At 43.5% G+C, this 25,539-nt stretch overlaps 1 protein-coding gene across 1 annotated transcript; it reads left to right on the top strand.

Moving 5' to 3' along the window:
- Positions 1–1,441: 1,441 nt before the first annotated feature.
- LEMD1 (LEM domain containing 1) lies at positions 1,442–25,539 on the top strand. The gene is made up of 6 exons (XM_047076430.1): positions 1,442–1,523; positions 2,145–2,264; positions 5,237–5,307; positions 6,150–6,203; positions 24,115–24,191; positions 25,341–25,539. Exons 1-6 carry the CDS (start codon positions 1,442–1,444, stop codon positions 25,537–25,539), a joined length of 603 nt encoding a protein of 200 aa, XP_046932386.1.

Here is a 25,539-nt window from a genome sequence, read left to right on the forward strand (position 1 = left end):
AAGGGGTAAGTGAATTAATCATCCAGTTGGATTCCATTTGAATATTTTTCTTCCATATGTGTGTTCCCTCTAGGCAATTGTCTAGTGTCACTTGAAATTGATGAGGGTTCTTTTGGAGGTTATTTTGGGGAAGTTGGTGAAGCAACAGACAGCTGTTCTTGGGAACAAGTGTTACAGGATCTGCCTAAGCTAGCTTCTAGTAAAAAAAAAAAAAAAAAAGTCTGGGGCGCATTGTCCTTTTCCTTTCTATATTAGGTTGTTTACTGGTAGCCAAAATTTTTAATTCAGCTTCCCCAACACAGAAAAGAAAACTCCCTTTTACGAAGCACCTACTGTGGTGCCAGAATGTGACTCTGGTCAAAAGTATAGTTTTAAAGTGGAAAACTGGAAAGCTAGGCATTCTCAGACAACCCTGAGGTACATGACAATTCACAGCTTCTTCTAGCTTGTATACAATGTTCTTCCTAACTGGACATTGATTGATCACCAATAAAGGCAAAGTCATTACTTAAAATTGGTCCAGATCCTCTTGTGCTGAGTAATTGTCTTGAGTCATTTTCACCGCAATATTAAAAAGCATGGAAACATGATAGAAGTGAGGTACAATAAACAAGCTCCTAAATTATAAATCTCTGTTAAAAGGTTTGACAGACGTATCTTTTTCAGGATTTTGTTAAGTAGGTGGAGGGGTCCTTCTGGGGGGGGAGGGGGGGATGAAGGGATCAAGTGAATAAACGTGATTGAACTTGAGGCTAGCGTAGGTCTGGAAAGCCAATCAAGACTTGGGTAAACCTATATAAATCAATTTATGTGCCAGAGAATGAATAGCTGACTTTTTCCAAATGCCAATTCAGCAATTACCAAGTCTGTTGACGGTTAATTAAAAACTACCATCTCGTTATGTTCAGAGTTAAATTACAAGTGTGAAAACTACTACTGTTAGCAGGAACTGAATGCTCTGGACTCTCTGTACTCTCATCAAAAGGAGGGCAGGGATAAATAACTTTTATTTAACTCACTAAAAAAATCTCTCTCAGCTCTTTCGTATTTAATTAACTTCTTATCTTCTCAGAGCGTGAGTCTTACTTGGAGTTCCTAAGTAGGAATGGAAACATTTGTTCGTCTGCTCATTTTGTGCAGAAGACTTCTCTCACATGAGTTGAGTAGCAAAGTTAGAAATAATTGAACCCCAAAGGCATTGGGGAAAGTGACACCTACCCAAAGCTTAGCATTGAGGCAATTGAACCCAAGAGAGATTTATGGTGGAAAACGGTGATTTTTGCTTTCTTGCCTCTGTGCCTCCAAGCCTGGAGACACTGGGTTGAAGCACTTTTGTGGACTTTTGGTAAAGTTTTCGTGCTTATTTGGAAGTTGTCTTCATGAATTTAATGTTTTCCTCTTTCAAAGATTCCACTGTCTGAGAGACCAAACATCTATCACCATGGTGGATGTGAAGTGTCTGAGTGACTATGAATTACAGAACGAACTTAATAAGCTTGGATATTCACCTGGCCCGATATTACGTACGTACGCAGCAAATATTAGAGAGTAGTCGTTTATCACTTACACACTACCTCCAGAGATTTAAAATCATTTACAATGGAAGGAACATATGCAATAAAAGCCCTCAAAAAGGAAATACAAAACAAATTTTTGTACACAAAAAACCAGAAACAGGGAAGAGGTGATAAATACGTCCTGATGCTACATATGGATCACTAAATAGGGAGCCAGAGAAAAAGAATTGTTTTTTTTCCAACAAGGAAAAACAAGTTACTCTTGATGATATCACCCTGTTGGGTGGGGTTTTGTTTGTTCGTTTGTTTCATTTCTAGTATGCGTGCCATGTTAGCTATTTGCGTATTTATTGTTCATATTCCCTATAGATAGGATGTACGGTTTTGTCAGTCTTACTCTCGGATGTGTCCAATGCCTGCCTCCGTGGCTAATCCACAGAGGCCCCCACCTTAAGTGTTTGTGGAAGGAAAGGAGAGCAGCTGTGGGGTCGACCCGATTGTAAAAGCCATGATTCACCAACAACGTAAGGGACAAGAATAAGCGCCTTCTCTGTGAAAGACCTTGAACGCAGTGAGATCGTATACACAAACAGAACAACTGACTGTGTTCTCTGCATTCTTCTTCAGCTTCCACCAGAAAAGCGTATGAAAAAAAGTTGGTGCAACTCTTGGTCTCACCTCCCAGTGTATCACCTGTGATGAATGGACCCAGAGAGCTGGACAGAGCTCAGGATGATGACGCTAAAGGTACCGTCGGAAGCTGCGCTGTTAGAGAGCAACTGTGTACTTAGTCGAACCTTGTCTGGTATGATCTATGCGGCAGGGTGGCCTGTGAAATATCCATATGGCCCGTTTTCACACGGAGCCTGGAGACTAGGCCCCTGGGCTGCCAAAGGAACCCAATACTCCATTGTCCATGCCAGTGACCCCACAGGTGGAAAGCTGGAGGGGAGGCACTGTCCTCTTATTAACCAGAACCAAATCTGGGTTTGATTTCTTTCTTTTTTTTTTTAATTTTTTTTAACGTTTATTTATTTTTGAGACAGAGAGAGACAGAGCATGAACGGGGGAGGGGCAGAGAGAGAGGGAGACGCAGAATCGGAAGCAGGCTCTAGGCTCTGAGCCATCAGCCCAGAGCCCGACGCGGGGCTCGAACTCATGGACCGCGAGATCGTGACCCGAGCCGAAGTCGGACGCTTAACCGACTGAGCCACCCAGGCGCCACGTGGGTTTGATTTCTAAAACCAGAAGTTCCTGCAGGTAGTTTTCCCGTCTCCTTTGAGGTCTCAACCTCTGCTTTGCCTCAATCAATACATTTGGCAATGATTTTGTTCGGATTAAATGATTTCAAATGCATTCAGAAAGATGAAGCCAACTGTACCTTCCTGAATTCCTATGCCTACTGCCTTCCTGACTTCGTAGGCGCTGACCACAGCTGGTCTCTTCGGGGCCCCAGGGGAGGTGGAGAGCTGTGGTCTCTGGGATCCCGGGGCTCCCATTCCAGTGGCCCCTGCCCCATGTGCAGCATTCTTCTGTAGGGGCGTCTGGCTTGAAATCGTAGGGGGTGGGCTTGAAGACTCCTACGATCAACTCCAAGGCTGTTTCATTCGATAAAGAGTTATTAGGAGTCCTCTATGAGCCACAGTCAAATAATAGAACTACCATGTACTGAAGGCCACCAATGCGTCTCTGTTCTAATACACAATATCTCATTCAACACCCATGCTTCTAGCTGAAGTCCAGAGAGGCCAAGTGACCGGCCCAACAACAAACAGCTAGGAGGCAGCCCCAGAGTGGGCCGTGAAGAGCAAGGTCCGTTGTCTCTGTCGCCACTACACATCCAGATCCTGGAAGTACTAAGTGCTTAGTACTAATAGTACTAAGCACATAGCACGAATTCAGGAAATGTTTGTTGAAAGAGGGTGACAGAACCGAGGTTTGAATCCAGGTCTGGTTCTCATCGTTGTGCTCCTTCTACCACGTGCCTTACACGCTCTCCGCAATTTCTACCGCGAGGATGAGCACATTATGTTTTTGACCACGTTTGATCTACAAAAAAAAAAAAAAAAAAAAGCCAATTTCAAACAGTTCAAATGGAATAGTTTAACAAATAAGATAAGTGCCTGGGCCTTCTGAAAAATCCCCTGTGATGCCTGGTACTGGAAGAGGTGCAGGTTCTAAAGGTTTTCCCTAAGTCCGGCATGGCTGGCCTCATTTGAAAGAGCAGCAGAGCTTGGAGACGGACCCCACCGACCCCAGAGTGGGGCAGTTAGCACCAGGGAGCCGCAGGGCAAGTGGCTACCCCAGACCCTTTCTGGATGTGCAATGTGTTCCGAGTCCTATCCCGGACCTGGGACTGCTTGTGTTTCCTGCCCTCGACAGGAGCCGAAGGGACTCCATCAGCCCTTTGATGAAATGCAGTGACAGGGCGCAAGATTCCAGAAAGGAAGGCTTGTGTACTCACAGCTCACAGCCGCCCAGCGCTGCAGGTCAAAGCTGCACAGCCAAGCGGTTGTGGCCTCAGGCCAAGCTCACCTGGTTCCCAGCACGCAGCCCTCCACGGAGGGGCATTTACACCCAGGCGAGGGGAAAACGGGCCCCTCGGTTTGTAAGCTTTGCCATTGCTTCGTAGACTGTGTCCACCTGCTGTTAGCCGACTGCAGGCGATCCGGTCAGAGGTGGGAGCTCTGGTTCAGTCCTACCCTTGTAATGCAATTCTGTTGTGTCAGTGGATGGTGATTAGGTCAAGTACGAAATGACTGCTTCTCCGGGTCAGGTCTGAATCAGACATTTGAATTCCCTCACTGGAGGAGCCTCGTAGACCCTGGTGCCATTCAAATGAAGGGGATGATGCAGAACTGCTAAGTTCCCGGGGAGATTCCGTCTTGGGAATTTCACAGAAACACCTAATCCCCGGGCAGGGTTGCTGAGGGGAGTGTGCGGCAGGGGGCAGTGACAACCTGAGGCTAAGCACTAGGTTATCCAAACAACCTGGGTAGGTTTGATTTTCCTCGTTGCCCCTCATTGTTTTGACCCCCAGTGGGCATAGCTTTAACGACTGCACCTCTTTTCAAGCTTCCCAAATATTTTTGAGTTGGAGAGCTCATTTAAAACCCCCTCCAACGGCTCTGCTGAACGTGCAGTGGCACACGATCGCTCCAGGTTTATCAAAATGCTCCTCCACGGGCTGAAGCCGAGGGTTGATGAACAACCAACCACCTTTCCTTCCCCTGGCAGTTTCCCTGATTTTGAAGCCTTTTAGCGAAGATTTGGCCTTCCCTCCTGGGGAAGGGGGCGGGGGGCTTCTTTGGACACAGAAGGAGAAATTCCTCCTACCCTGTCTTGATATTCAGGGATGTATGAGGCTTGCAGCTGGTTTGAAGGGGCACTGACTAGACTGAAAAGAGCCGCCCAGACGAACAGCCAGCTTGCACACAGCAATGTGTTTTTCTCGGAGACATACACGTATGACAGCCTTCCTGTCAGGAGCCCCCGCCGTGTCCCCGGGGGGGGGGGGCGGGGGGGAAGCCTCAGCTCATCGCACAAAGGCCACCGCAGAGACGCTCTTTTCCCTCAGAAGGGCAAAGTGAATTTTCTTCCCCTCCCCAAATTCTTCTGCCCTACAGTTGAGAGAATTCACCCCGACGATTGGTGTTTATTTCCTTTGCTCGCTCGTATGTCCTCATGGCCCTGTTTTCCTTTTGTTTCCCGTGATCCAGAGCTTAAGACCACTATCATGTTGAAAGGAAATATCATTCTCTCATCAGAAAAACACAAGGGACCCAAAAAAGTATGTACAATTCTAATGCATGAATACTTTTACCCATATATTAAATATAGGAACTGGCGCTCTTCGCATGTATTAAGAAAGGAAATAGCAAGTCGCTACATTCTGTGACCGGGGTAGAATCCTCGCTTAAAGAGTCTCCTTTGAATGCAGGTTTCTGTTTTGTGAAACTATTTCCATGTTCTGGCTCAAGACCCTCTCCCCACCCCCCACCCCCCCAGGAGCACGGTCCTCCAGCCCCTCCGTGAAATTAATAGCACTGCCTACCTCACAGGGTGGGTGTCAAGTGAAAGGCTATGCAGGGAAAGCGCTAGAACAAGGCACATAATTAGTTCATATAATGAACTCCAAGATGTCAACTCCAGGGACTTCATTCTCAGTCCTCTGACCACGGTCCCTCTGTATTTAGAGACGCCTGCCTCCTTCAATTGTGACAACACCATGCTCGCCCAGTTCTTGGTTCTGTACCTCTGTGTCCATTCTGACTCGTCTTTTGGCCTCTAAATGAGATCGGTCTGCAGGCCCCCCTCCCCTCCTGCTCCGCATCATTTCCCTTGGCCTCCCATTCCCCTGAGGCGTAGGCCTGCCTAACCAGCCACTTCCTGGAAAGCCCCCTCCTCTTCCTTGTCCTTTCATCCCTCCCCTCTGTCCTGCATTCACGCAACAAATTTTATAATCATGAACATTTCGTAGATTACATAAGTGTATTTACGCTTCTCCCCCGTGGCTATCTCTACTTCCCAGCTCCTCACGTGGGACATGGAGACCAAACTCATTTCTGTTGACTCCAAACCTGCATTTGTGGCCTCTGTTCACCTTCATGGTTTTACCACCTTCCCATCCAGGCTCAAAGCCTCAAGAGTCATCTTGGAACCCCCACTCCCCATGGCCCCTCACATGTAAACACTTGCCAATCCTATGGATTTCAGTTATGAGTTTTAAAGATCCAGCCCCCAGGGGTGCCTGGCTGGCTCAGTAGGTAGAGCGCATGCGCGTGACTCTTGATCTCAGCATCTTGAGTTCAAGCCCCACGTTGGGCGTGGAGCCTACTGGAGGGGAAAAAAAAAAAAAGAAAATCCATCCCTTCTTTCTGCTACATCCTAACTTGTACCGTATTACTTTTTTTTTTTTTAATTTTATTTCAACAATTGTAATATCCTCCTAAGTGTCCTGTGCCTCTGGCCTTTCCTGACTCTAGTTCAGATCTACAAGCAGAGACTGAATCATGCCTGGAAACAAGACGCAAACTTACCACACACGATGAAGGTCCCATAACTTCATCTGATGCCTTATTACCGCCCCCCCCCCCCCCGCCACCCTCGCCATTTTTGTTCTGGTTAAAATCCTGTGATGGTTTAAGGACGATCTCAAAGGCCATGCCTGGGCCTCCCCTTAAAATTGCCATTTATCCCCTTCAATAGCTGTCACAGGCTCTTGCACAAACTAGGAGCCCGAAGCTCACCTCATCAAGTCTAGGGCTCGAACTCACAAACCATGAGATCGTGACCTGAGCCGAAGTCAGACACTCACCTGACTGAGCTACCCAGGCGCCCCTGGTCTCATATTTAAACTACTTGCTGCATTTCAACAAATGAAAAGGAAACCCCCAAGTAAATATTCTGGTAGTATGCCATAAACTTTAGCTTCCCATCTGAACATAACTCAAATTTGATGAAGTAATTCTGATATCGTATCAGGTTTTCTAAAAGAATTTTTAAAATCTTCCAAATGGTTCATCAAAGGAATCTTTTCCATTCAGAAAACCTCATTTACACACACACACACACACACACACACACACACACAAACCCTTTGTAATCGTTCCGGCAAAGACATGGGGGGGAGGGGAACAACCAGAGTATTTAAAATGCATCGGATGGGACCAATGCCCTTCAGTCCTTGCTCTACAGAAACCTGAAATAAAACCACATCAATATTTTGAATTGGCAATAGAATTAAGCAGAAAGTCTGTGATGGCATGAAACGTTTTGACCCTGGAGGATTTATATAAGCCACTTGGAGTCTCAGAAGGGCCTCAAGACATCTGTTCAACTTTAAATTCTAAAGCAAATGTAAATAAGCATTTAAATTTCCACATAAAAGGTGGTAAAAGTGTGTTTATTGAGATACTTGTCTAACACCATAGACTTTAATTACTGAAGAGCAGGGGTCTGTGCCTAACAGTCTTCTAAGTACCTGGAAAGGTAGTATTTCCGCATTTCTTTGAAACACAAATGAACGCCTATTTTCGTCTCCCATCCTAGGCTTCCGGTGGCATACAAACCACTTTGAGATTTGGATTATGTCAACTTCTGGAAGCTTTGTGATACTGTATGTGTGTCTTGTATCAAATCATGTATGCAGCCCACTGCTCTGGTGGTTAAGACCACTCAGAAAGTCAGGCCAATGTTTCAAAAAAATTTTTTTAGTAAATAGTTTTGAGACAGAGCGTGCGAGCCGGGGAGGAGCAGAGAGAGAGGGAGACCCAGAATCCGAAGCAGGCTCCAGGCTCCGAGCTGTCAGCACAGAGCCCGAGGCGGGGCTCGAACTCACGGACTGTGAGGTCATGACCTGAGCCCAAGTCGGACGCTCAACCTACTGAGCCACCCAGGCACCCCGGGCCAATAATTTTTTCCTAATTAAAAAAAATTTTTTAATGTTTGTTTTTGAGAGAGAGAGAGAGAGAGAGAGCGCGCGCGCGCGCGCGCGCATTAGTGGGGGAGGGGCAGAGAGAGAGAGGGAGAGACCCAGAATCCGAGGCAGGCTCCAGGCTCCAAGCTGTCAGCACAGAGCCCTACACGGGGCTCAAACTCAGGGACTGTGAGATCATGACCTGAGCCCAAGCGGGACGCTCACCTGACTGAGCCACTCAGGCGCCCCAGGGCAATATATATTTTTTTTAACCGGGGACTTTTTTTGTCCGATGGACGCCAGGCACACCCTCCAGTGCTTCCAGTGGTAGAGTAGGCAATAGAGCCCGTGTGTGTGACACAGGCTCTAAGTCCCTTCTACCAAAGAGGGGAAAATGGGATTTGGGGTGTTAAGGAGGCAGAATAATCTACAATGTCACGTTGTATGAAGTGGCCTTTGAGTAAGGTGACCGTGTCATTTACACCCCCAACAAGATGCTCTTGAGAATGAAAGGGGACGCTTCCAGAAGGGACTTGGGAATACCAGCAGTCAAGCAGGACTGTCCTGGCGAACCGGGGCATATGGACGCCCTGGCTCAGGCATGGTTCCTTGGGTGAAGGTGTTGGCATGCGCAGACTAACTCGAGGACTGGATACCCAGAGGGCAGCTGACCCCGGGAGGTAGGCTTCCAGAGCTCCTGGCCCCTTTGGGCATCTCCTTGTTCCCTCCCAGACACAACATGCTCTTTCCTGCCGGAACCCCAGTTCACTCAGTCCTCCCAGCCTGGAAGATTCTCTTCTCTCTTGTCACCTAGCCTACACATTCCACTAGGAGCTTCTAAAAATGTGTTCCCTCGGTCTGCGCCTCGCAAGCGGCCTTTTCAGTCAGCCCCAACTCCCACCCTCCTCCTAAGAGCTTTTGCTTCGTGTGTAAAACACTGAGGGTGAAAACCTATGTCTTTGAATCCTCTGCATTGAATTCAATGGCAGGCATACGCGGGGAGGGAGAGGGAGTTACTCAGTCTTTGTTGGCTGAGGCGAAGGGAGCCTTTGTTGTGCACCGATGTTGGGATCTCCCTCTCTCTGACCTCCTATTCTGTACCACCTCCTTTGTATCTTAGACATACCTTAATGTATTCTCCTGAGAGACAACGCTCAGCTCACAGTGAATTGATGACCACCCAGGGAATGGTTGCAAGAGAACTTCCACCCCTGAGTCTCAGCCTGTGAGTTAACAACTATTTATCTATACTGGGCGTTGTGCTAGACCTTTCTGAAGAAGAGAAGAGGTGTAACAGGAGCCACAGTCCCCGTCCCCAAGAAACTTAAAAATGAGCTCGGGAGACAAAAAGTATGTGTATCCAAAATACGGACACCAGAGCCAGACGGCCTGGGTTCAAATCCCAGCTCTGCCACCGACTTGGACAAGACACTTGACCTGTCAGTTTCCTCACCTACACATCAGGATAATTAATAATGGGCTCAACCTCGCAGAGCGTTGTGAGGATTAAGTTACAATATATAAAACAGAGTACTGATGGCGCGCGAGAGGAGGTATGTACGAACAATGAGAACCACTCTCATCAATACTATTTTTGAATGTTTATTTATTTATTTTGAGAGAGAGGGTGCAAGGAGGGGAGGAGCAGAGAGAGAGGGAGACAGAGACTCCCAAGCAGGCTCCAGGCTGTCAGCACAGAGCCGCCGCGGGGCTCGAACTCACAAACTGCGAGATCATGACCTGAGCGGAAGTCGGACACTCAACCGACTGAGCCACGCAGGCGCCTCTCTTATCAATACTACTATGTACAAAGCATGATATTTAATTATCCACAAAACAAAGCAAAATACCTAATGAGAAATAATATAATGGCAAGCGAATCCTCAGTATTGAGCTCCTAAGTGCTGCAGAATGATATATCGGGAGTGCCTGCGGATATGTTCACATAATTAAATATACAGATAGAATTAAAGACTGCTCTCTGTAAATGCAGTGTGTTGAATGAGGCAGACCAACCTTAAAAAAAAAAAAAGTCATATGTGCCCTCCTAGGCTGCTTCTTCACCTTACTTATGCTAATCCTTCCCCTGCCTTTTGAAACATTGAAAAATAATTTATTTTGAAATAACTTCAAACGTAGGGACAGTGGCGAGATGAATACAAGGTATAAAGAACTCCCATATTGCTTTCACCCAGATTGTCCAGGGTGTTAGCTTTACCACACTTGCTCCGTGTGTGGGCACGCGCGCGCCCTGCCATCGCGTCCTTGAACCGGTTGAGAGCAAACTGGAGACAGGAAGTCCCTCCACTAGCTCCCTGCCATGTCTCCGCCCACCCCCAAAGGACACTTTCCTACGTAACCACCACGTGATGCTCCATTTAAGGACATTCACATTGATTCCATGCTACTGTCTAACCTTCAGACCCCATTCAAATTTCACCAATTGTCCCAAAAATGCCCGTTTGCTTTCCGATCCATGAGCAATCCAAAAATGCACATGGCTTCTCTGCAGCCTCCTTCAGTCTGCATGAGCCGTGCCTCAGTCTTTCCCTGTCATTCATGCCCTTGACTATTTTTAAAAAGTACAGGCCTTTCATTCTGTAGGGTGATTTTTCTGTCTGATTTTTCCTTTTGACTATTCATAGAGGCCTCGCTTTCTGGGCAGAAATTCCTCAGACATGATGCTGTGCTGTTCTCGGAGCATCACTCCGGGGAACATGTCACCCTGTTCCCCAGTGATGAGGGTAACCTTAATCACCTGGAAAAGTTGGTGTTTGTCAGGTTTCTCCAAAAGACCATCATTTTTCCCTTTGTAACGGAACCGTATTTTGTGGGGAAATATTCTGAAATGACGCCAACATAGTGTTCCTCATCAAACCTCATCCGTAGCCCTAGCAGCCATGATGACTGCCTGATTCAACTTCCATTACGACAATGGCCCATTAAAATTTTTTATTTCTAGGGGTGCCTGGCTGGCTCACTTGGTAGGTCATGGGACTTTTGATCTCGGGGTCATGAGTTCAAGCCCCATATTGGGCAGAGAAATTACTTTAAAAAATTAAAAAGAAAAAAAGATTTTCTATTCCTTTGTTTTAATGTATATTTATTCTGGAAGAGAAAGAGAGAGAGAGAGAGAGAGAGAGAGAGAGAGAGAGAGAGAATGACCAGGGGGAGAGGCAGAGAGAGAGAGAAGAGAAAGAAATCCCAAGCAGGTTCCCCACTGTCAGCCCAGAGCTCAATGTGGGGCATGATCCCATGAACCGTGACATCATGACCTGAGCCGAAATCAAGAGTCGGATGCTTAACTGACTGAGCCCCCCAGGTGCCCCAAAGATTTTCTATTTCTATCCTTCCTTCTATACTTATTAGTTGAGATTCTACTGTAAGGAAGATCTCCCCTTGTCATTTATCCATTCATTCATATATATTAGTATGGACTCATTGATTCCTTTTTATTCAGTAGGTTGTATTCGTTGATATCATTTTAATGCTCAAATTGTTCCAGATTTGGCTAGTGGGAGCCCCTTCAAAATGGATACTGTGCCCTTTTAACATGTCCTCATTATTCCTTGAGGGTTTTCTTAATCTCTGGCACAAGATGTTTCAGATCCTTCTTGTGCTTTTTCTGCCCAAGGAGCCTTGGTTCCTTTTACTGCAGGATGGTATTTGGAAACCAAAATCTAGGACTTTAGGGAGCTCATTGCTACTGGGGAGTCATTGCTTCCAGGCCCTCTCAGTGAATAGAGCTAAAAAATAAATGTATATATATGTATACATACACATACACATCTAAAACTATTTTCATCTCTCTCTCTCTGTATGTATATATATATGTATATATATGCATATATATACACACACATATACATATATATGTATATACGTATATATACACATATATATGTATATATATATACACATATACATGTATATGTGTGTGTGTGTGTATATATAATAAATTAAAAAGCCATGAGTTCATGTTGATCTCCAGTTCCAATCCAACATTTTAGTGTTCCTTATAACCTTTCCCCTTTCTATGACAGTGAGACACCTGGCTTTCATTATCCTCAATATATCTACATTAAAAAAATGTATTTTAGAGAGAGGGAGAACACACCAGTGCAGGAGAGGGGCAGAGAGAGAGAGAGAGAGAATCTCAAGCAGGCTCCATGCTCAGCATGGAGCTCAACTCAGGACTTGATCCCATGACCCTGGGATAGTGACCTGAGCTGAAATCAAGAGCTGGATGCTCAACCAACTGAGCCACCCAGGCGCCCCTAAATTTTTTTTAAGTAGGCTTCCTGCCCAGCACAGAGCCCCATGTGGAGCCTGAACTCATGACCCTGAGATCATGACCTGAGCTGAGATCAAGAGTCGGGCACTTAACTGACTGTGCCTCCCAGGCACCCCTATATCTACATTTTTGCTCAATTTTTAAATTTTTCTCAGTGTGACCAAATCTCCCGTCATAACAGCCACCACCAGTTCTGCATAACCCCCATCACCACTTCCTTGACCACTAGACTTGCCAGCCATGTCTCTCTTCCTTGGACACAGGGCACAGGTCACACTAATGCCGCCATGCTGTCCCCTCTCCTGCCCCTCCCATTCTTCAACCGCCGAGCACCTCAGTACCTCCCCTCTACATGCACAGCCCCTGACCTCCATTTCTTTGGCCTCTGGACATGCTGACAGTCTGTGTCTATGTCCCCTCTGCCTTACCACCAGTGCAGAACACAGTGCAGAGGGGAAGAGAGGTAAGGAAAGCTTCAGGTCTCCTTTTGCTTCCTGTTCTGAGGTCTGTTTCCATATCTTTGTGCCAAGACTTCAATAGGATTTTTGCTCTCTGTGTCTCCATTGCTATTATTGCTGATAAGATACTTTGTAAGCCTATAATTAGCCTGTGTATTGCCTACCCCAAATGCTGCAATCAGAAGGCCCAGTGTGCCAAGGGAATATGTATTAAAGGGAATATATATTAAGTGTGCAGTTGAGTTGCAGGTAAAGTTTTTAGGAGAGCTGACATTAAACATCGCTATAATAATTTCTTAGTTAATTGAAAAACATCCCTATTCCCACTAGTAGTTGTATATTCTAGTTGGGTCAAAGTGAAGAGTAAATTACACATTCTATAACTACTTAATAAGCCCTTTGTTCTTACCTGTAACATATGCTAATGGGAACTAAATGCTGTCTTTACAAGGAATGTAATTTAACATTCTCCCTATAAAAATGGTAACCTCCTAGTAGATATGCTTAAATATGCTTAATGATCAATGTGTCTTTATCTTATTGATTATATGCTGATTCTTTCTGTGTATGAGAACCCAGTTTTTGCGACATAAGAGCCCCAGGAAGAGATAGTGAAACCAAACTCTGGTTACAGTGCTTCTAGTATGATAACAAAGGTAAATTTATTTTCATCAAACTGAATTACGAGCAGTAGTGTTCCCTTTCTACAAGAAAATATGAATTTACTTAGAAAGTTCAGCTTTTCTTTTTCATTTCAGAATATAGCCTTACTGACTTTAGCTAATTTATAATTTGCTTTTGGGGTATAGCTATTTTAGGGAGAGGAGTTTCCTGTTGTACCTCCTGTACGAGAACCCCAGATTATTTTAATCTCCTGGAACTTGTTAAGGTTTTGTAAGCACCAGGCACTATTTATCACTGTTCATGAGCCCAGGCATGATTTATTATAATTATTGATCATGGGATTTCCTATCTTGAAAGGCTTCTTGAAGGAGGCTACATGGCTCATCGTACAGATGAGGAAACAAGTCAGAGAGTGGATATGACTTGCCCAAGACCACAGAGACCACACGGAGAGGTAGCAGAAAAACTGGAAATAGAATTCCAGCCTCCTAATTTCTCTTCTGTTGTCCTTTCTGTTGTATCAGGCTGCCAAAGGGGAGGAAAACCAACCAGGCACCTGAGTAGTGAAACAGCTCCCCCCAGTGTCTCTTCTCGCAGTGTCGCAGAAGGACTCCTGGACATCTGTTCACCCGTGGAAACAGAGGCTTACTTTCCGATGATTGCTTTGTAATGAGAGTCCCTATGAGGCGTTTTTTGGTGACACTTTCATTCACACGTAAAAGCTGTGGTGCAGAAATCAGCACAGTTCAAATGGGTTGACACGTATGCAGACGGATTTGCCCAAGTGGACAGAAAGAAACCCTCAAACCTGAAAATATTTTTGACATTTCATCCTAATATGTCTTATGCATCTAAAAGGGTAAAAAGAATTATGTAATGAGCAGTTAGATTCCCACTCCAGAGATTGAAAAAATAAATCAATTCTGTTGAAGACTCCAAGACTCCAATATAGCCCTCCTTCCTCCCTTCCCCCCAAGGTAACCACTACCCTGAATTTTCTACTTTTCTTTCTTTTCCTTTTCTTTATAGTATCCACAAACTTTAGTGTCTCCTGATTTTACATTTTATTTACATGATATCGTCACGTAAGTGTTTCTGAATAACTTCCCTTTGTCATTCAGCATTACGTCCTGGGCTTCTTGCAATATTTGTAGCACTCGTTCATTCATTTTCACTGTTGTGTAGTTATTATAAATATATATCGATCCACTCCTTATTTATTGGACATTTGGATTGTTTCCAAGCTTTTCTAATACGAGCTGCTGCAAACATTGTGATACAGGATCCATTGTGTACACGCGCAAGAATTTTTTTCTAGTTGCATGAATACACCTAGGAATGGAATTGCTACAATAGTCCAGCACACAGACCTCTTTAACTTTGGAGATCATGTGAAATCACTCTACGAAGGGACTGCACCAGCTTACATTCCTACCAACAATATATTAAGAGATCCGTCGTTTTCAGTCTTCTTTAAAATTTAGTATTGCCAGATGTAATGTTTGTCAAAGTAGTGGGTGTAAGATTGTATTTCACTAAAACTACAATTTGCTTATTGTTGTTAATAAGGTTGACCATCTTCCTACACGTTTGTTGCTCATTTGTGTTTTCTGATCTGTGAAATGCCTGTTCGTGTCTTTTGCCCATTTTTCTATTAGGTTATCTTTTTCTTGTTAATTTACAGGATCTCTTTATATATTTTGGATACTAATCCTTTGTCAGTCATAATTATAGCACACATCTTCTAGTAATCTGGGCTTATCTTTTGTTTTTACAGCAGTTTGGGGTTCACAGCAAAATTGAGAGGAAAGTGCAGAGATTTCTCATCTACTCCCTGACCCTACACATGCATAGCTTCCCCCATTATAAACATCCTCCACCAGTGGGCTTCTCTTTTCACTCTCTCCTTGGTGTCTTTTAAAAAAAGTAACAAAAAAGATAGTTTCAAACTTACAGGAAGTACAGAAAGTTTCTTTCTTTTTTTTTTAAGGTTTATTTATTTATTTTGAGAGAGAGAGCACACATGCACACTTAAGCAGGGGAGGGGCAGAGAGAGAAGCAGAGAGAATCCCAAGCAGGTTCCATGCTGTCAACGCAGAGCCCAATGGGGGCTTGATCCCACAAACTGTGAGATCATGACTTGAGCTAAGATCAACAGTTGGATGCTCAACTGACTGAGCCACCCAAGGATCCCAAGAAAGTTTTAACAAATAATTCTTCTTAAAAATGAATTAATTTATTTTTATTTTAGAGAGAGAGCATGCTCACAGGGGAGGTGGCAAAGGGAGAGAGAGAGAGAGAGAGAGAGAGAGAGAATCCCAAGCAGGGTCCATGCTCAGCACAGAGCCCAACTTGGGGCTCAATTTCACAACCCTGAGATCATGACCTGAGTCAGACACTCAACCCACTAAGCCACTCAGGTGTCTCTTCCTAACAAATAATTTTATATGGCCTTCACCCAGATTTACCAATTTTTAACATTTTACCTTTTTTAAATAATTTTATCTATCTTTTTATTGGACAAAATTGTAAACATCATGATCTTTTACTCCCTCCCCAAAACTTCATTATGTATTTCCTTAGACTGAAGGATAAGGATATTCATACTACAGTGACAAGAATCATAAATTTTTCTATTAGGATTAAATTCACATAAAATTTACTATTTTAAAGTGCACAATCCACTGGCATTTAGAGCATTCATAATGCTATGAAACCACCACTATCTAGTTTCAAAACATTTCATCACCTCAAAATAAAACTCAGTCCTCATTAAGCAGTAACTCCCCAATTCCTTCCTGGCAACTACTAATCTGCTTTCTGTTTCAATGGATTTACTTCTGCTAGATATTTCCTATAAATGGCACACTCAGGATGTGATATTTTGTGGCTGGCCTCTTTCATTTAGCTTAAGGTTTTCAAGGTCCATCCACATTACAGCATGTATTTGTATTGACACTCGAGTGACTAATGTTCCATTATATGAATACACCACTGCTTATGTATTCATTCTTCTGTTGATGGACATTTGGATTGTTTCCACCCCATGCATATTGGGAGAAGTGATACTATAAAAATTCAAGGACAAGTCTTTGAATACCTGTTTTCGATTCCTTTAGATATACACCTAGGAGTGGAATTGCCGGGTCATAAGGTAGCTCTGTGTTTAACATTTTGAGTAATGGCTAAAGCATTTTCCACAATAGCTGGGGCATGTTGCATTCCCGCTAATGTCTGAGGGCTTCAGTAGCACCGTATCCTTGCCAACACTTGTCGTTCTACGCCACGTTGTTTTTAGAAGCCATCCTGGAGGACGTGAAATGGTACCTCAGTGTGGTTTTGATTTGCATTTTCCTAATGACTAACGATGTGGAGCATCTTTTCATGTGCTTATTGGCCATTTTTATATCTTCTTTGGAGAAATGTCTAGTGCGGCCCATTGTCCATTTTTTGACCGGGTTGCTTGTCTTTTTATTGTTGAGTTGTAAGCGTTCTTATATGTTCTGAAATGCCAAGTTTTTATCAGATATGAGATTTGCAAATATTTTTTCTCATTCTGTGGGTTGCCTTTTCATTTTCTTGATGATATCTCTTGGTGCACAAAGATCTTCAGAAGTTTGACTATGATGTGTATTTGGCATGGATTTTTTTTTGTGTTTGTCCTGTGTGGAATTCACTCAGCTTTTTGAATCTGTACATTTGTGTCTGTTGCCAAATTTGGGATGTTTTCAGCCATTATTTCTTCAAATACCTTTTTCAGCCTGACCTCATGCTCCTCTCCTTTAAGGACTCTGATGACACAAATGTTGGATCTTCTATTGTAACCCCCCAAGATTGTATTTGTTTTTTGTTTTGTTTTGGTTTGGTTTGTTTGCTTGCTCTGTTTTCTCTCTGTGTTTTGTTTTGGGTCATTTATACAGTTTTATCTTCAAGTAGATTGATTCTTTCCTCTGTCTTCTCAATTTTTCTGTCAAGCCAAGCCTATCTAGTGAGTTTTTTCTAATTTTAGCTGTTGCATTTTTTTCACTTCTAAATTTACTCTTCTCTATATATTCTACTCTTATATTCTATTCTATATGTTGGCTCTTCTCTACATATTCTACTTCTTTGTAAGTCGTTAATTTTTTGTTGTTGTTGTTTGCTACAAACCTTTTCATATTGTTCCTTGAAGCATTTTATGAAAGCTGCTTTAAAATCCTGGTCAGATAATTCCAATATTTGTGTCATCTCAGGGTTTTTTTTAATGTTTATTTATTTATTTTGAGAGAAGGAGAGAGAGAGAGAGAGGCAAAGAGAGAATCTCAAGCAGGCCCCACACTGTCAGTGCAGAGCCCAGTGTGGGGATAGATCCCATGACCCTGGGATCATGACCTGAGCTGACATTGAGTCGGGTGCTTAACTGACTGAGCCACCCAGTCACCCTGAAAGGGGAGGTTATTACCTATTATTCCCAATTCATGCCATGCAGAGTCACATGGGGAATTATGAAGGTCAAGCGGGGAAAGTATGGGCACCCAACTTTATTGTGGGTTTTGCAGGAAGAAATTGATCAGGCAAGGTAAGCATTTTAGGACTGGCTAATTTGAATGATTTCGGTGGGCTCCAGGCTACAAAGGTGGTTCCTAGTTGGCCAGTATCTGGCCCTGGACTGAACCAGAGCAAAGGAAGTATTGGCTTAGTATGTGAAGGAAAAAGGAAGTGGTTGGGATTATGGGTTTTGGGTTGGTTGGCTTGCCCAGGAAAGGCTTGCTCACATGCATTAGCAAGGCTCTGATCACCTGATGACGTTAAAGCATCATAAGCCCCAGAAAACAAAAGCCATGAGAACAACACGGTCTCTATTCTGATCAATTTGTCTAGCCTGTGCTGATAGCAGAATGTTTCAATTACCTTCGCAAGCCCCCAACCTCCTTGTTGTTTTATTTCTTTTATTTCTTTTTTTTAAGTTTGCTTTTTGAGAGACAGAGAGCTTTTGACAGAGAGGATGGGGGAGGGGCAGAAAGAGAGGGAGACAGAGAATCCCAAGCAGGCTCTGCACTGTCAGCACGGAGCCCAACGTGGGGCTCGAACCCACAAACCGTGAGACCATGACATGAGCTGAAATCAAGAGTCAGACACAGCCAACTGAGCCAGCCAGGCATCCCTCTTCTTGTTTTTTTAAAACAGTGTCTTTATTTTCCTTGTCCTTTTGTCCTTCCATGTAAATTTCAGAATAAGCTTACCAAGTTCCATGAAAAATTCAGATTGGAATTTTGACTGAAATTTTTACTGGCTTTATAAATTAATTTGGAAAGAACTACACTTTACTCTGTTGAGTCTTCCTGTTCACATTCTTTACATTTATGCAAACTTTCTTTAATGTTCTTTGGTAAGATTTTATAATTTTCTCACTGTAGGTCATGCTTATCTTTTGTTAGCTTTCGAAGGTAGCTGTGTTGCCTAAACTTTTAATTTTTGTTGCTATTGGGAATAGTATCTTTTTAAAAATTATGTTTTAGGGGCGCCTGGGTGGCGCAGTCGGTTGAGCGTCCGACTTCAGCCGGGTCACGATCTCGCGGTCCGTGAGTTCGAGCCCCACGTCAGGCTCTGGGCTGATGGCTCAGAGCCTGGAGCCTGTTTCCGATTCTGTGTCTCCCTCTCTCTCTGCCCCTCCCCCGTTCATGCTCTGTCTCTCTCTGTCCCAAAAATAAATAAACGTTGAAAAAAAAAATTAAAAAAAAAATTATGTTTTAAATGGCCTGTTGCTAACATATAGAAATATAATTGACTTTTGCATATTGATCTTTTAATAATGACTCATTGCAATTATAATTTTTCTGTAGATTTTTTTTTAGTCTAGTTTGTATACCTTTAATTTTTGTGTTTTACTATGCCGCCTAAGACCCCTTTATTACAGTGTTACATAAGAGTGATAATAAGAATTCTTTCTTTGGTTCTGATTTTAAAGGAAATGTTTTTAGTATTTTACCTTTGAGTGTAGGTGTTGGAAGTCACTTTTGAAAAATAACTTATTTATTTATTTTTTAATTTGCATCCAAGTTAGTTAGCATATAGTGCAATAATGATTTCAGTAGAATACGGTGATTCGTCCCCTACATTTAATACCAGTGCTCATCCCAACAAGTATCCTCCTTAATGACCCTTCCCCATTTAGCCCACCCCCCCACACAACACCTCCAGCGACCCTCAGTTTGTTCTCTATATTTAAGAATCTCTTATGTTTTGCCCCCTCCCTGTTTTTATATTATTTTTCCTTCCCTTCCCTTATGGTCATCTGTTTTGTATCTTAAGTTCCTCATATGAGTGAAGTTATATGATACTTGCCTTTGACTGACTAATTTCGCTTAGCATAATACCCTCTAGTTCCATTCTACATTGTTGCAAATGGCAAGATTTCATTCTTTTTGATTGCTGAGTAATACTCCATTGTGTGTGTGTGTGTGTGTGTGTGTGTGTATACCGCATCTTCTTTATCTATTCATCCATTGATGGACATTTGGGCTCTTTCCATACTTTGGCTATTGTCGATAGTGCTGCTATAAACATGGGGGTGCATGTGTCCCTTCGAAACAGCACACCTGTATCCCGTGGATAAATACCTAGTAGTGCACTTGCTGGGTCGTAGGGTGGAAGACACTTTTTATCAAGTTAAAGAAGTTCCTGTTCTATTTCTGATTTGCTAGAAGATTCCTTTTTTTTTAAATCAGGAATGGAGATGATCACAAGGTTTTTAACCCTTCTTTCGTTAATGTGCTACAGATTATTTTAGAAGGCTTTTAATTAACTCAAAATCGCAACTTAGGTTAAAGGAACACAATGTTGAAAATGAGAGCTCTATTAAATCAAGGTTGATGTATAGACAATGAAGTAAGAGTCTAAAATTATTGTAGGATCTTTTATTAACGGAATCATGTTTAGTCAACAAAGGGATTTGAGGTTAACTCAATTTTCAAGAGCTCTAAATCAAAAGGATTTTCTCCGCCCGTGAGTAGGGTCACAACTGACAGTTTGCCAAGTTGTTGATACAAATGTCTGGTTCTACAGATAGGCCGTTTTAGAAAAACCGCATCCATGAAAGAGAGCTGTTGGAAAGTGTAATACATTGCAGTTAGGAGAAGATGTCACCTCCCCACCTCCAGGAGCGGCACTGCCTCCTGACTCCCCCGAGGCCGGCAGGAAGAAGTCCTGGAACAGTAAGAGAAAGGAGTGGAAAGGCACCCAGCACTCAGCCCGGCGCCCTCCTCTGCCTGCCTGTCACCGAAGGTGTCAGGCTAGCACATTTCTGGCCAGGTTCGGGTCTACCCTGGAAAATATACATCTCGCGGAAATGCAAACAAGCCTGGGTTTCCTTATGCACAAAAATGAATGGCTTCCGTCAAGGTAGATCATTTTTCAAAAACCAAATACATGTTGTGATGAGTAATGACTTAAAGAGATTGTTGATCATTGTTCTTCCGGTTCTGGATATTAGCCCCGCGTTTTGTAGTCACTATAATACAGTGTGACATAATATCTCATTCACAATCCGCTTGCAGATTCAATGGATGTAATAAGTAGGCCAGAATGAGCACAAAATTAGCCTACCAAGAAAAATCTTCCTAAAAAACCAATTTATCTACAATATTTAAGAAGCGATCAGATGGCTACAAGTGTTACTTCCATGGGAAATTAATGAGTGATTTGATCACTTATTAACGAAAACATCATTTTAGACATATGTTTTTGCTCTATTTTTAAGGATGAGTTTCCCCAATAGAAATATGACAAAATAAAAACACAGGGCATCAGAGCCAGACTATCTGGGTTTAAGTACAGTTGTGCCTTTCACTAATTGTGTAACCTGGGCAAATAATTTCGCTCCATAAACCCGTGTTCTCATCTGTAACATGGTCACTACAGAGTTGTTAGGAAGATTACATGGACTGGGGCATGTCGAATGGCCAAGATAACAGACGAGCAGAACATGGTATTTCTGATTCTTTTCTAGTAAAACAGCATTATCTACCACTCTGGAGGACGGCAGGGTGATTCTGAGCAGGGACTCTGAGGCTACGCTTACCTGGGTTGACTCCTGGCTCCACTCTCTCACCAGCTGTGTGACCGAGGATTTAAACCCTCCATGCCTCAGTTTTGTCACCTGCGAAATGGGCATAATGAAAACACCTTCTTCACAGGGTGGTATTGAGACTGAAATGAGTTTGTTGAGGTAAAATGCTTAGAGCGGTGCCCGGCACACAGAAATACTATAGAAGTGTTCGCTGGGATTATAATAAGACGCTCATCGTCGATTGTATTGGCACATCTCAGAGTTGCTTACATCCTAATGACAGCTGTGATCGATAACATGCGGATGGGTGTCACTTTCTGAATCGAATGCCAGGACTGTAGCGAAGAGGGCACGCATTCCCTCGTGGCCCTCTTCTGTGAGCGCGTCGAAAGCAGCCAGCTTTGCAGTTTCTTGCTCTGGGCGAAGGGAGAAAGGAACATTACATCCCCCATGGGGGCCACGCGCCCCCACTCAGCCATTGCTTTAATGAACACCAGTATTTTTCAGTTCCACTGTAAATGCTGTTTATAGTGAAAACCATACTTTAACGACATTAAAGGTTTTTTTTTTTTTTTAATGAAAAATGAGTCATGCTACAGACACAAAAACTGATTTCATCGCTTCCATTTTCCTCTAATGTTTGTTTCGGTGTGTGTTTACCCCGTGGCCATTGTATACATACAATTTTATACTCTGTTTATTGGGATCAATAACCTTTTCCCCTGACTTTATAATTATTATTATCGACGGCTGCACAGTCAAGTTGAGAGGCCATAATTATTCCGTTTTTGAAAATCAAAATGCCCACGTGTTACATGCTTCGGAGAACTCCACATGTGAGTGATAGTAAAGAAATTATAAAAGAAAAGGCAATCAAGACTTAAATGTCGTTATGGCAGGAGGGAAGAGGAGGGGACGAGCATTTGATTGCCTAAGAGCTGTGAAATCCTAGAATTTGATTTTGCAAAAGACTTCTGCCCCAAATGTTTTCTTTAACAGATCTATTTTTACATTTAAGAGAATTAAAAAGAAGTCGCATGTGACGGGTACATAGAGGCTCATTATCCCATCGTCTCCTCTTGTATATGCTCAAAACTTTCTGTAATTAAAAAGGTTGAAAAAAAGAATGTGCTTATAAACGATTTTCCCTTCGCCCTTGGAAATAGTTTGAAGAGTCTCTTGGTGAGCAAACCGCCGCTAGCCCCCGTGGCAACTTGGTGAGAATTTTCAAAGCCCCTTTTCCTCAACAGCCCCCCTCTTCCAGGCAGTTGTAGGGGTTTGCACACCTGCAGCGTCTACGCTGGGCACAGCGCTTCCTTGGATGTGACATCTCGTGCTACCCACAGCTTCCCACCATCCACAGAGGCCCCGCTTGGGTATCATTAAACCGCTGTTAAGAACATCATTTTCTAGGGGCGCCTGGGTGGCTCAGTCGGTTAAGCGGCTGACTTCGGCTCAGGTCATGATCTCGCAGTCTGTGAGTTCGAGCCCCACGTCGGGCTCTGTGCTGACAGCTCAGAGCCTGGAGCCTGTTTCAGATTCTGTGTCTCCCTCTCTCTGACCCTCCCTGGTTCATGCTCTGTCTCTCTCTGTCTCAAAAAATCAATAAATGTTTAAAAAAAAAAAAAAAGAACATCATCTTCTAGAAGGTGAGGCAGGGAGCGGAGGCATGGGGTGCAGGCTGCGGCTGTTTCATCATCTGTGGCCTGGACTGGGAAGGGAGTGACCAGCCATAGGTGATGGTACGACAGGCCATGCCCTGCCCGCCCCACCTTGGGCTGAGACCGTCGGACCTGCCGAAGACACCCGGCCTGGACACTGCAGAAATTCGAAGATGCTGAGGCCTGAGTCATAATTGGGGAATGGACAGTCAAGGAAAACCAGACATATGAGGAAAACCAGCAACACACAATTAATAATAATTACCATGATCATAATCATCGTTGCTAACATTTATTGGATGCTTACGCCGTGCCAGGGGAGCTTTGAATCATTTTGCATGTATTAAGTCACTTAATCTTTATAAGTCGATTTCACAGGGAGGAAACAAAGGCATAGAGAGCTATAGCTTTTCACTTTGTTTGGAAAAATAACCACATGAAAGAAACTTTGGGGAAAATAAAAGAAAACGTGATTACCCCGACTTCTATCCCTTTCACCGAACATTATCATTTTCCGAGATCACTTTTTGTTCACAGTCAGCTTGCTTTTTATTTGTTTATTTTATTACTATTATTTTTTTGATAAGCTCTACACTTAACGTGGGAACCCATGACCCCGAGATAGAGTCACATGCTCTCCCGGCTGAGCCAGCCAGGTGCTGCCCCACCGACCTGTGTTTTAAAATAACTTTAGTCTTTTTATAAAACTGGTGCATGCTCGTAAAAAAAAGCTCCAAGCAATAAAAAAAAAAAAAGTCCAGATAAGAACAAAATAGAGAGGTGATATTTAAGACCAGAATGCTGCTTGCATCATGTGACCCTAGTTACCGGTGTGTCTATTGTTAAAGTGTGAGTCACTCGAGCAAAATATTACGCCGTGGAACTTGGATGTTTTTGCTAACTACTGAGGAAAGGCAAACTTAAAAGTTTGTGTTCTGAGGTAATGAATACCTGAGGTACCAAAACTTCTATCAGTTCTCAGATGATACGACTTTTTCTAGAATCAAAAAAGAAAGCCCTTTGTAGAAGACATTGGACACAGTAAATTCTTGTTGATTAGAGAACAACAATAAATTCTTGTTTTCTGTTCATTAGAGACCTGAGGCTTTCACCATGAGACCAAAATCTCTAGATAGCTGCTGCCTGGCTTATAAGCATTCTGAGGGAATAAGGTAATGCTTTTCTTAGCATATTGTTGTCTTATATATAACTCCCAGAAAAAGTTTTGTTGTTCGGATTTTTGTGAAGGGCTTGAGGCTGAAAAGAATCTGTGGAGAAAGGACCTTGAGGGACCTTTCAAGGCTGAAGGGACCTTGTATACTGTCCGGTTCACCACGTAGGTTTGGAGACAAGGAAAGAGGCCAGGGAGGTTGAGGAAGGTGACAAAAGTCAAACTGCACTGAGACCAGAATCCAAGTTTCTCGATCTGTAGTCTTTGGGGACATTTATTCCTCTTTGCGTCTTGAAAAAACGGGGCGAAAAAAAAGAGGTAGGCAGTTGACATAAAAGCCCCAAACGGGCCATTTTATTTGTTGGTCAGAGAGTAAAGTCTTCTGGAAAGTTCCCTAACTTCTAATAAAATGAGGCAGATTTCCAGGATTCGACAAGTGGCTACATAAGACTCTCGCTGAAAGATTTCAGAGAGCACCACCTTGTCCTTTTAAACATGACATTAGCAGATTTCAAAAGCACATCCCATCTCGACCCTGAGAGGCAGTTCTTATTTATGCCAGAGGAGAGCGAAAGGAGAGGCCTGTGTCCTGAGGTGCCCCCTATCCACCTGTACCCGCTCCCAGTGGGGACCAAAGGATCTGTAAGTCCCTGAGTCAGGCCTTGGGCCAGCCCCGAAAGATGTTATGCAGGTGGGTGATAATAATAACTAATACACGCCCTTTTGGATTTTAGCGAGCTCACATCCCTGTGATCCCTTGTTGAAATCTGCAGAGGTTTTATTTTTTTTTTTTTAATTTTTTTTTTCAACGTTTATTTATTTTTGGGACAGAGAGAGACAGAGCATGAACGGGGGAGGGGCAGAGAGAGAGGGAGACACAGAATCGGAAACAGGCTCCAGGCTCTGAGCCATCAGCCCAGAGCCTGACGCGGGGCTCGAACTCACGGACCGCGAGATCGTGACCTGGCTGAAGTCGGACGCTTAACCGACTGCGCCACCCAGGCGCCCCTCTGCAGAGGTTTTAAATGAGTAGAGGGCTGCTCCCGAAAGCCCCACCATGGTTCTCCCTTGGGGCCCAAGGGCCAGATACTTTAAGGGGGTGCTCCAGTCCTAGCCAGCCACAACCCTAAGCCCACTAATGTTTTTGCAGGCTTACTAGAAGAGCTTCAGGCACCAGATTCAAAGAATGGAGAAGCCCCCGAGAGACAGACTACTGCACAGTGGACAACATTATGGAGTTCTGGAACGTAGAAATGTTTCCAGTGGCCTTGAGGCTTGCTGTGTTTGGCATCTTCATCATTGTGTTATTTGTCTACATAACGGTGGAAAGGAAGCCGTTCTTTGGTTAA

Source organism: Lynx rufus, unplaced genomic scaffold (assembly GCF_022079265.1).
Source record: "Lynx rufus isolate CCGP_SWC_20201006 ecotype Redwood Valley unplaced genomic scaffold, mLynRuf1.p SCAF_15, whole genome shotgun sequence".
Classification (NCBI taxonomy): domain Eukaryota; kingdom Metazoa; phylum Chordata; class Mammalia; order Carnivora; family Felidae; genus Lynx; species Lynx rufus.

Coding starts and splice junctions, on each gene's coding strand:
- LEMD1 (XM_047076430.1), top strand. CDS start 1,442: ATGGTGGATGTGAAGTGTCTGAGTGACTATGAATTACAGAACGAACTT. Junction 1,524..2,144: donor TTCACCTGGCCCGATATTAC/GTACGTACGCAG, acceptor ATTCTTCTTCAG/CTTCCACCAGAAAAGCGTAT. Junction 2,265..5,236: donor TCAGGATGATGACGCTAAAG/GTACCGTCGGAA, acceptor CCCGTGATCCAG/AGCTTAAGACCACTATCATG.